Here is a 10,707-nt window from a genome sequence, read left to right on the forward strand (position 1 = left end):
AGCGTTGAATTAAGCAGTAAAATGCACAATAAATACGTTATTTAAGCAATCAGATGAGGCCATTTTCAGCGTGACGTCGACCAATGGCAGACCAGCATCTTAGTGCCTCTGGGACGCCGACCAATAGCAGACAAGTATCTGAGGGAGTCATGACACTGACTAATAGCAGACCAGTATATTAATGACGCAAGCAGTGACACGCTTACAGAGCGCAGAGTGACTCGTACTCGGACCGCCATGTTTGAGGTGCCGCAAGGTGAAAAAAATGGCGTAAAGAGGGGAGAAAAAAAAACATCGCAGTCCATGTCGTAAAGTGAAAAAAATCGTAAGGCAGGGACGTCGTGAACCATGGGTCCACTGTATATGCAAATATATATATATTTTTCAGATGATCACTTATGCACACAGCACTTTGGCGTGGCGTCTTAAGCTTGTCAGATTTATTCATTTATCTCTTCGCAAGATTGTATCCTAACCGAGAAAATGAAGCTTCATGAAGCACCTGTGATTTATTTTTACTCCTCCAGAGTAACACTAGAGCAGTAACAAATTTGGTTGTGTTTACCCATAAGAAAGTGAATCCTACAATACTTGTTGGTAATGTTTCAATGAAGCGCTAAGATTCTTGAAGTTCACCGCTGTCGGCCTTTTCCACAAAGATCTGGTTTTGTCCAATGTCCTCAAACTGGGTGAGCAGTTGGCTCCGCACAGCGGGGATCTGTTTGTAAGCTTTGGACGGGGGCGGGCCCACAAGCGCGGGCCGCAGCTTGATTCGCGGGATGTCTCCCGGGGGCGGGGCCTTCTTTCTTCCCGGGCCGTCAAACTGAGCCGCCTCCACCCGAAGAGTCCGGTAGGCGTCGCGGTCGATGGCGAACGGCAGCGCCGCCCTGCAGGAGCCACCGCAAGCTCGCAGCTTCATGTCCACGTCCACCTGGAGAGCGGGGAGACAATTTAGCATTTTTCTCGCTGGAATTAGCAATACGCAGCAACTCAATCCACTGCTAGAGCTACCGGAGGTTAAACAAATTCCCTTGTGCAACTCAACGGCCACGTTTTTTTTTTTTGAACTCGGGGAGGAGTTTGACACGCAGGAGCCAACAAGTGTCAAACACTCACCAGAAGAGGGTGCTAAAACACAGACGTTACGATTCACAAGGTTTCTGTCTTGGATTAGTTCATTCAGCTGTATACCTTCTCAAAAGGTGGATTTGCCGAATGACGGTAAAATATGACGCCAAACGTGGTGAGAAGGCCAGCCAACGCTTCAAAATAAACTTTTTCATAGCAAATAATGTATAGGAACAAATGATTTGGAATGCTTTTATTCTTATTTAGCCCTGTTTGTTTCTGATAATGTTCCAGCAGGTGCCTCACCTCAGCTCTGTACATCTCTCCTAACTGCCAGCGGACGCGCTCACTCAGCTCCTGCAGCCGCTGACGCAGCCGCCGGGATCGTTGCCGCAGCGACGTCAGTTTGCTCGCCAGCTCGGCCGCGTCGCGCACAAATTTCTGCTCCGACACTGCAGAGGGCGCCAAATGGTGCTGTGCTTACTTGGCAACACTGACAAAAATGCTTGGGCTATGCATTTTTATTTAGACAAAAGTAGTAGTTTGTCAATACGGTGTGACATCTTAGGGCCTAGGAACTACACTTATGTGAGTTGCGGTACTTCATTTAGATAAAAGTAGTATTCCTCTAGCACCTGGTAGTATATTGGGGTCAAGGAACTAGGTTGAAGTGAGTTGAGGACCTTCTTATAGTTCCAATTAGTGTTTTGTCACCATTCCGTGATATTGTTGGGCCGAGGGACTATATTGAGGTGAGTTGAGGAGCTTCATTGTAATAATAATTGACTTTTTTTTTCAGGCACTTTGATGAGGTTGATTATTTTTTTCAGTTTTAGACTAAACTGTAACCTGTAAAAAATGATTTGACAGTAGTTGAAAACTGATTTATATTGCTTTTTTCTTTTGTACTTTTTAGGGGCAATTTTTTTTTAATAGATAATAAGCCTATTTACAGCGAGGGGTGGGGGGGGCAAAGGTTTCCTAAGGGGGCTTTGTAAAATATAATTGAGAAGCACTAATTATGACAAAAGCTGTACTATTTGCCATCTAGCGGTATATTGGTGCCAGGGAGCTACATTCAAGTGAGTTTAGCAGCTTCAGTTGGACAAAAAATTGTGCTTTCCCACATCCCATGGAAAACCTGAGGCCCGGGAACTGTATTGGGGTGAGTTGAGGAGCTTCATTTACATAGAAGTAGTACTTTCTGCCATCTGGCAGGTTCTTGTTGCCAAAGAGCTACGTTCAACTGAATTTAGCAGCTTCATTTGGACAAAAATAGTGCATTGCTGCCATCCCATGGAACCTTGGAGCCAAAGAACTACGTTCAAGTGAGTTGAGGAGTTTTCTTTAGACAAATTTAGTGCTCTGCTACCATCCCATGCCTTCCTGGAATGAATCAAGAGCTGTATTTAGAAAAAAGTAGTACTTTGGCGTCATCTGGCATAATCTTGGTGCCGATGAAGTACAGTCAAGCGAGTTGAAAAGCTTTGTTTGTACAAAAGAAGGGCTTTGTCACAATCCCGTGGCATCTTGGGGCCTAGGGATGATGTTAGAGTGAGTTGAGGAGCTTCACATAGACAAAAGTAGTCCTTCGCCACCACCTGGTGGCATCGTGGGGCCGAAGAACTACATTCGACCGAGTTGAGGGGACAAATTTTGTGCTTGACCTCCATCCTGTGGCAGTTTGGAGCCAACGAACTACGTTTGAGTGAGTCAAATAGCTTCATTGAGACAAAAGCAAAGATTTGGGGCTGCTTTTACCGTGCTGGCTGACCAAGAACCTCCGGTGGCGGCGGTAGACATTCACCATCTTGGCCATGAACTCTTCAAGCGCGGCCTCCAACATCTCAGCCTTCTTACAGAACCCGAACAATTTGCTGTCCACTTCCGCGTCCGTTCGCGAGAGGACAGCGTGCAGGCGACAGCCCGACGGACACTTCCCGCCCTGCCGCGAGAGAAGACAAATTCATTATTCGCTCAAGCGATTTCCCACACATCACGATTTGTTGACGAAACCGCTCGGAAGTAATCGCGACATGGAGTCAAGGCCGACGACACGCATTTCTTATTCTTACCCGGTCGCCATGGGAACACGCCGGCACGTCCGAGCGGGCCGGGCAGCGTCGTTCACCGGGGGGGAGGCTGTGCTGCCGGCGGCCATGTTGGATGCGCCTCCTCGCGCACGCTGCGGGCGCAGAGCAAATATGTGTTTAGCCGGTCCAAGGACGCCATGTTTGTTTGCGTTCGGGTCCAACTTTGATACAAACACACACACTGACACTTTTTGTTTGCCCAACACAAACATAAAATCGACAACTTCCTGTTGACGCAGCTACCAAGAACATATCGTCCTTCCGTCCTTTCAAAAGCACAAAAAGCTTTCAAAGCACAAATCCACATTTTTACATCTTTGTCAAGCTATTTGCAACATTACAATGATTTCCTCCAAAATCAAATACACACCCAAATTTTGCCACAAACTCATCCGCTGCCAATGACGCCCTTTGACGTCAATCATCCATTTTCACCGGGCTGCCAGTGAATGCGTTAATCTTATTATTTTGCGATATGTACAAAAATGAATGAACCGGTTGGACATGCTCCCTCAAAAGTACAAAAGGGACACCCAGGACAGGATGCCGTCCAAGTACATCCCAGTGAAGGGTTAAGAAAGCAGAACTTTGGAGAAACCTGAGAAGGTTCTAGGGCGTTTTTGGTTCAACTCATGGAGAAAAGTACCAAATCCTTCAAATGTTTAGAGAAACCGGAGAAGGTTCTAATATTACGTGTGTTTGTGTGGACTTTACCAAAGAGGACAAGTTGGTGTCCAAGTATGTTTGAGCAGTGGTTCCTAAATGGGGGTACGAGTACCCCTGGGGATACTTGAAGGAACTCCAGGGGGTTCTTAACACAAACATGCAAAAATCCCTTAAAGATAAATTTTGGATGAATTAAATGTTTCAGTAAAATAAAAGTTCATAAGACAAATTTTCTGTTCAGTAGGTTATTAAATTTTGTTATTTTAAAAAGCCAGGTTCTCCCCCATACTAGAATGGTTGGAGCCAACTTGCCATGTGCCACTACTCGTTACCTGTCAAGTTAATGATTTATTAACACATCTCTATATGATCCCAAAAGATGAATATTTTTCTACGGACCAATATTTATTTATAATTATTTCTTTTTGAGAACAAGTCTGAAACTTTGTCGATTGTTTTTTCGTGGACAACAAGAGGCCACTTTACGGTTCTAAAGAGGTTCTAATCATTAGAACCTCTTTAGAACCGTAAAGTGGCTTCTTGTCAGACACCGATGGCACGTTTTAAGTCTATTTTTTAACCCCCAAATTCTTTGCTCGGCTGAAAACGCGGGGGCGCATCACGGAAAAACGGTCGAGAACCACTGCATTAGAGAAATCCGTGAAGGTTCCGGAGAATTTTCTGTCCAATCTTAATATTTTGAGAAGCGGACGAGACGGCGGCCAAAGCACGCACGGAGCCGAGGAGGTCAACGTCCATTCTTTATTGAGTTCAGCGCTGAACATTGCGGAAACGACGGCGGGCAAGCGGACGGAAGCAAACGGAGGGGCGGTCACAACGCGGCGGGTCGCACAAACATCCGCACGGTCTTGGGGCGGCGGGCGTCCCAGACGGCGCCGGCGGCGGCGTTGAGGTTGGCCGACTGGCAGGCGTTGTACCACCAGCCCCCGCCGTGCTCGGCGGCGCAGTTTCCCGGCGCCGCGTCGTTGTCCCGGTCCCAGGTGCTGAACTTCATCCCGTCGTGGGCGGCGGCCAGGACGTCCCCGCCGGTGCCCATGTAGCCCGAGACGCGCAGCGGGTAGCCCTCCTCCTCGGGGCCCACCTTCAGCACGTACTCGGCGGTGCTCTCGCCCCCCTCCCCGTCCCGCATGTCCACAAGGAGCAGGGTGTCGCTCCGGTTGGTCAAGGCGTGGAGGTTGCGGTTGCCCAGCCACATCTCCCCCCTCCCTTGCGCGTCCACGCGCCCGAAACCCTCGCGGTACTCGGCCCAGGTCCGGTTGAAGTCCAGCGGGCCGTTCTCTCTCTGCTGGACTAACAACCAGCCGGGCAGAAACCCGTCCTGGAGGCAGTACGCCGCCACCGGGTCGGCGCCGGCCGGGCCCCGGATGTTAAACAGGCCGCTGGTTTCCCCGCGGCTGTGCTTGTGAAAGATATCCACGCAATCTGCAACACAGCCGGGCCGGCTCCCTTCAAATTCCACAAAGTTCAACGCGGACGCCGGGCCGAAAACGGCAATTTGAAACACTACTCTCAAAAAGTTAGGGATATTCCACCTGTGGCTCAAATGTGGACGGGAGATCAACGCTCAAACTTTGGTCGGGCTCTTCCAAGTCGCAAGTGCTTGTTCTCTAACGCAGTGGTTCTCAAAAAGGGGGGCGGCGGACTTTAGCCGGGTCTCGGCAAATCTGATTTCATGCCGCGATAGGGAAGGCGCGTTTTTCATTTCAAATCAAGAGCACGATTGGTATCGCTGCTAATGAAATTCATTCGCTCCAGAGGTCATTTTGTCACGTGAATTTTTCATAGGCGGAGGCGCTTTTTACATGTAAAAAGCCTAATCCGTTCCAAGACAATAATACAGTTCAGTTCAAATCATCTGAACATTTGTCTCACAATAGGAAGGGACCACTTGGTGAAAATTTTACAGGGGCGCAAGTAAAGGATGAAAAAACAAAAAAGCGATTCATTGTTAACGCTATTTTCTTGAAATTCTGATGCGTGAAACACAGAATATCAATCTAAAATGGAAGATTAAGTTACAGAAGTTTGTTTTGCTTTTTTCCCAGGAGGGAAAGGAAAAGAATGAAAAACCATAAAGCGATTCATTTTTCGCACTATTTTCTACAAAATTCACCATTCTGATGCGTGAAAGACAGAATCTCAGTTTGAGACGGAAGATTACATTTTTCTGCTCTTTTTTCTAACTCTTTCAGTGCCATGGGCGAGATATTTCGTCGTGTAAAATATTTTGGCTTGTGTGTCAGTGACAAGAATTCATATCCACGACATTTTTTAATGAATGTATAGATGAAACTCATGGCCAGAGCTCCTCCTAATATTATTGTTGAGATGTTTCAGATGCTACTGTTGTGCAGAAAACATCTTCGAAAAAAAAACGTCGACATTGTCGTACAGTACAATATTCTCTCAGCCTTGGAAAATGTGTCAAAAACGCTCAAAATCGGCTGAGGTTGCCTTTTCGGATGACGCCTGGCACTGAAAGAGTTAAGTCGATAATCTGGGCACTATCAAGTGCAAAAATTTCGCCCTTGGGTTTTTGGCGCTTTCGCGAAACACACAATACAAAACTTTCACCAAGAGGTCCGATACTATTAGACGTTTGCGAAGAATTAACATGTCTACTCTTGTTTTTGGCGCCACCTTGCGGCAATATTGTCCAAAAAAGTTGGATGAGGAGCGCTATTCCTAACTTTGCGTGAGTAGTGCATTAGCGAATTAGGCTAAGGACGCTAAGCTAGCATAAGGCGACGCGGCCGTCACTCCAGGTCGGGGGTACCTTTTCCCGTATAATCGTGGCGGCGTTCCACGTGCGCGCTCTGCACGCTGCGAGCGTGCACGGCGGGAACGTCGTCGTCCGTGCGGTCGCTAAAGAACTTGCCCAGGTCGAAGCCCACCTCGGTAAAGGGCTGCGAGAAGCCCGTTTTACTGTCCGAGTGGCTGCCTTTGACGCCGCCGGCGTGGACCGTCTTGACGTCGGAGGAGACGCGACTCAGGCCCGGAAAAAGCGAGTCCAGGCCGCCCTTGGCGCCCGACGCCCCCTGGCAGCCCGGGCCGCCCTCCCTGGTCTCCACCAGCTTTTCCACGGGGCCGTCCTGGGTCATCACCGTGGTCTTCTGGGTGACGATCACGCAATTTTTCGAGTCGCTACCGGCGAGGCCGACGTCGTGGAAGTCGCCGCCGAACAAGTCGCCGCCGGCGCCGCCCGAGAGCTCGGTGATGGACTTGGTGTGCGAGGTCGAGCTTGATGAAGAGGTGGAAGTACCTGGGACTTTGGAGATGGTCGCGGGGGAGGAGGAGCTGGAACCTTCTTCCTCCAGAATCAACTGGACCGATTTCACCTGGAGGAACCAGATTGCGAACACGTGAACGAATCCCATCCGAATAAAACGAAATCGGAAGAAATTATGAATACGCAATAGTTTAGTACAATTCATGCGTTAGGGAAGCATATGAAGAAGAAGAAAACTTCTACCTCCTTGCTCTCAACTCATTCAACCCCAAAGGCGTAATTATACGTCTTTACAGTCCAAATAGACAGTATCTATTTTAAAATAATAGGATAATGTCTCCAAACAGTATAGCTGGGATTAAACGTCAAGACTCCTGAAAGTTACGTAAAAATACGTCTTTGGGAGCGAATGAGTTAATAAATCATGTTCTCTGTGGTGATGCCCAAATAATTACTACTGCGCAAAAATCAACTGCTACCGGTTTATGTGATGTCGTATGAAATAAACGTCTGTCTTAAGCGTCTCGATCTCCTGACCTCGCCGAAGACGTCCTCCAGCTGCTGACCCGTCTCGGTAGCTTTGGACTTGTAGATGGTGCTGGCCTGGAGCACTTCTTGCAGCGGCCTGCTTTGCATGACTTCCAGCTGGCGCACAGACTGGATGCTCTGCACCTGCTGGCCCTGGAGTTGAGCCATCTGGAAAACACATTTTTTGACTCACTTCCATGGACATCGCGCTGCTCTTTCACGTGTGCGCACCTCGGGCCGTTAGAATAGAGACTAAAGCGCCCATCCTGCTAATCTCACGTCCTGAATTCATATTCGACACTTTGCTGTAGAAAACTACAGAGCAGGGAACCGGAGGGACTTTTGCGCAGGTACCAATGGTGCTAGTAAAATTTACATTGTAATTATTATTATTATTATTATTATTATTGTACCACACAATGAAATTCTCATTCTGCTCCCTTCCCGAAATAAATAAATAAACAGCAATACAAATACAGCAATAAATAGCGTAGCAATAAAACTACAAACAATAATAATGCTAATAATAATGCTAATAATAATAATAGTGCTAATAATATAGTACAAAATAACATTTAGTGCAAAATAAAACCTATAAGTTCAGTTCATGGCTCTGTTATTCCAATTTTAATAAGCATTGATGGATTTACTGTCTAAGTTTGAAATGTCCGACTGCATTTGAATGCACCATATTAGCGGCTAGTGCTAACGCTGGAGACGTGTCCCGTATTATACAATGACAGCATAATGAACTCGATTAACCCTCGCGCGGTATTTTGTCCAATCCTTTGACATTTATATCAAAGAGAAAGCATTGAAAAAAGACACCCTGGAGCTGAAATTTCACCCAGATGGGGACAACATGTCAAAGTTCAACGTGGCAGAACCAATTAGCAATCACACCACCGGGAGAGTGCCGTCCATTCGGCTAAAATACTGCAAGAATGATGTGGAAAAAAATGAGCCAACAACGGTGAAAATAATACACGAGGGGTCAAACGGACGCTTTAAAAGTTCAAGTGAACGGAACGGTATTTTTCTAACAGCGTAATCTCTCTCCCTGGACCCAAAATGATGGAGAAGCTCTTGGTGAGCAGCTAACCTGTTTGTCCAGAGTCACGTAGCTGTCGTGGTCCACCCGGTGCTCGCCGTACTTGTCGCAGGAGCCTTTGCAAGAACGCAACTTGATGTCGATGTCCACCTGGATCGGAGCACGGCAGGACTTGTAGGAACTCGTTTCCGATTCCCCCCCGGACACGAGCGAGCGAGGCCCACCTCGAGTTTCTGCATGTCGGCCACCTGATCCGCCACCCGGTCGCGGAGGCCCGCCAGGGCCCGAAGCTGCCGGTCGATCTTCACCTTCATTTCGGAGATCCTCTGCCGAAGATTCTGCGCCAAGTTGTAGTAGCGGTCGTCTTGACCTGCGGGAGGGAGGAGCGCGCCGGGCGTCATCCTCCGCTCACGCTCGGGAAACGCGGGAGAAGGTGCGCGGGACCGACCGGAGTTCAGGGTGAGCCGCTCTTTCAGGTAGTCGTACGTTTGCTTGGTCACCTGATCGGCCGAGCGGTGCCCCACTCGGTTCTGCTCCAGCAGACTGCGGATCTTCTCGATTTTCTTCAGCAGGCTGTGATCTTGGTGGTCCATCAAACCTTGGATCCTGCACCCGGACGGGCACTTGGGACCCTGGCGGTAGAGGAGGAAAAAGTACTTACACGCGCTCCAAGTTCTTAAACTTTTTTTAACGGTGTGCACCGAGTGAAATATTTATTTTTTAACCCTGTAACCATGCTAAAGTGTTTGGGGATTAATCAACCCTTGCGGCATTATGTTACAAATGATGGAAATTCAGTTGTTGTTTTTTTTGTTATCATCAAAGAATCAATGGGGGGAAAAAACACTAGGGAGCTGAAATTTCCAGTGGATGCCTAAAATGTGTTAAATTTCAAAATGCGACGATTATGACTTCTGTGAGAATGCAGCTGGACATGCGAGATTTTATGTACAAAAATAATCATTGTCCAAATTTTGAACCATATAATACCATAATAATTCCATTATGTTAATTTAATTACATTGCTCGAAATAAGTGACGTTCAATACCACATTTTTTCCAAAGCGATACCCGTATAACTTCTTAAACGTTTGCGTCACCGATACCGATTCACGTATCAATAATTTTGAGGATTGACCCCCAACCCCCTCAAATTTTCCTTAAAACGTCATTAAATTCACGGCAAGTTTCTATTCCTCTTAAATTTCTACTTCATAAAACTGCTCCAATAGAGCGGTGGATCGTGGGATGTCGGCCTAATATCAGAAAAAAATAGGAATCAGTCTACATGCTGAATCTCTGATATTAGCACTCATATTCAAGCAGTAAATTCTATGAATTTGAATTGATGCAACCCAAATGTTTGGAATGGAACCGAAGTTTTGGATATTATTTTAGGCAAAGTAAGGTGAAAAAGTCGATTTGGGACACCGCTAATATCGGCCGGTGTGGAAAAAAGGCTATGTATCGATCCGGTATCAATATTTGGTATCGGTAGTCACCTGCCCCTAAAAGTTTCCCTGTCATTAATTTGCATCTTGCTGTGTCCAGAAACCCAAAAGAAATACACACTCTCTCCTCACACACGCAAAGTTGAAGAACATTACCCAGTCGTCGTCGGTGCAGAAGGGCCACTCCTTCTCTGCGGCGCATTTTTCAGATCGTGTGTTGGGCACCACGGGCCGGGCTCCCCTGGGGTCCAAGCCGCAAACCTGCGGACATTTGAATTTTTCCCTTCATTTCGCTCGGCGCTCGAACGGCGCAAACTTTTTGCCGGCGGTCTCACCAGCGAGGCGGCGGCGCACAGGATGGCGAGGCCAGCTAGCGAACTTGACGGTTGCATCTCGCGGAATGTTCCAAAGATCCCGTCGCGGGCCGCTTTTGAAGCGCCCCCCTGGCGACCCGGGCAAGGTTGAGCAAACCGACGAGGGGGCCGCGACCTTTTGCGCGGCTGCACTTTGTACGCAAACAAGAACTGGCATTTCCCGCCATGTCCAAACTCAAACGGTAAATGCGACAAGTCGTGTTTTGTACCCGGGACGTGATGACGT

General features: G+C 47.7%; 2 protein-coding genes across 2 annotated transcripts; both read right to left on the minus strand.

The window, feature by feature from the left end:
• Nucleotides 1-494: 494 nt before the first annotated feature.
• LOC148428578 (fibrinogen alpha chain) lies at nt 495-4,308 on the minus strand. The gene is made up of 4 exons (XM_088424722.1): nt 3,144-4,308; nt 2,830-3,013; nt 1,375-1,520; nt 495-931 (listed from the first exon to the last, which is right to left on the minus strand). The coding sequence occupies exons 2-4, from the start codon at nt 2,912-2,914 to the stop codon at nt 617-619; spliced, it is 546 nt and encodes a 181-aa protein (XP_088280848.1). The 5' UTR covers nt 2,915-3,013; nt 3,144-4,308; the 3' UTR covers nt 495-616.
• Nucleotides 4,309-4,575: 267 nt separating this feature from the next.
• fga (fibrinogen alpha chain) lies at nt 4,576-10,602 on the minus strand. Its single transcript, XM_088410981.1, has 8 exons — nt 10,443-10,602; nt 10,264-10,368; nt 9,105-9,288; nt 8,881-9,026; nt 8,708-8,806; nt 7,615-7,773; nt 6,625-7,186; nt 4,576-5,270 (listed from the first exon to the last, which is right to left on the minus strand). Exons 1-8 carry the CDS (start codon nt 10,497-10,499, stop codon nt 4,660-4,662), a joined length of 1,923 nt encoding a protein of 640 aa, XP_088267107.1. The 5' UTR covers nt 10,500-10,602; the 3' UTR covers nt 4,576-4,659.
• Between the last annotated feature and the right edge of the window lie 105 nt (nt 10,603-10,707).

This window comes from Hippichthys cyanospilos, chromosome 1 (assembly GCF_059441005.1).
Source record: "Hippichthys cyanospilos isolate Australia breed blue-spotted pipefish chromosome 1, RoL_Hcya_1.0, whole genome shotgun sequence".
Taxonomy (NCBI): Eukaryota; Metazoa; Chordata; class Actinopteri; order Syngnathiformes; family Syngnathidae; genus Hippichthys; species Hippichthys cyanospilos.

Excerpts from the sequence above, each read along its gene's own strand:
- LOC148428578 (XM_088424722.1), bottom strand. The coding sequence starts at position 2,914 with ATGTTGGAGGCCGCGCTTGAAGAGTTCATGGCCAAGATGGTGAATGTC. Across the intron at positions 1,521-2,829 it reads GTTCTTGGTCAGCCAGCACG|TGTCGGAGCAGAAATTTGTG; the intron begins GTAAAAGCAGCC and ends CGCCCTCTGCAG. Across the intron at positions 932-1,374 it reads GAGAGATGTACAGAGCTGAG|GTGGACGTGGACATGAAGCT; the intron begins GTGAGGCACCTG and ends CCCGCTCTCCAG.
- fga (XM_088410981.1), bottom strand. The coding sequence starts at position 10,499 with ATGCAACCGTCAAGTTCGCTAGCTGGCCTCGCCATCCTGTGCGCCGCC. Across the intron at positions 9,289-10,263 it reads TCTGCACCGACGACGACTGG|GGTCCCAAGTGCCCGTCCGG; the intron begins GTAATGTTCTTC and ends CTCTACCGCCAG. Across the intron at positions 8,807-8,880 it reads CCGACATGCAGAAACTCGAG|GTGGACATCGACATCAAGTT; the intron begins GTGGGCCTCGCT and ends GCTCCGATCCAG.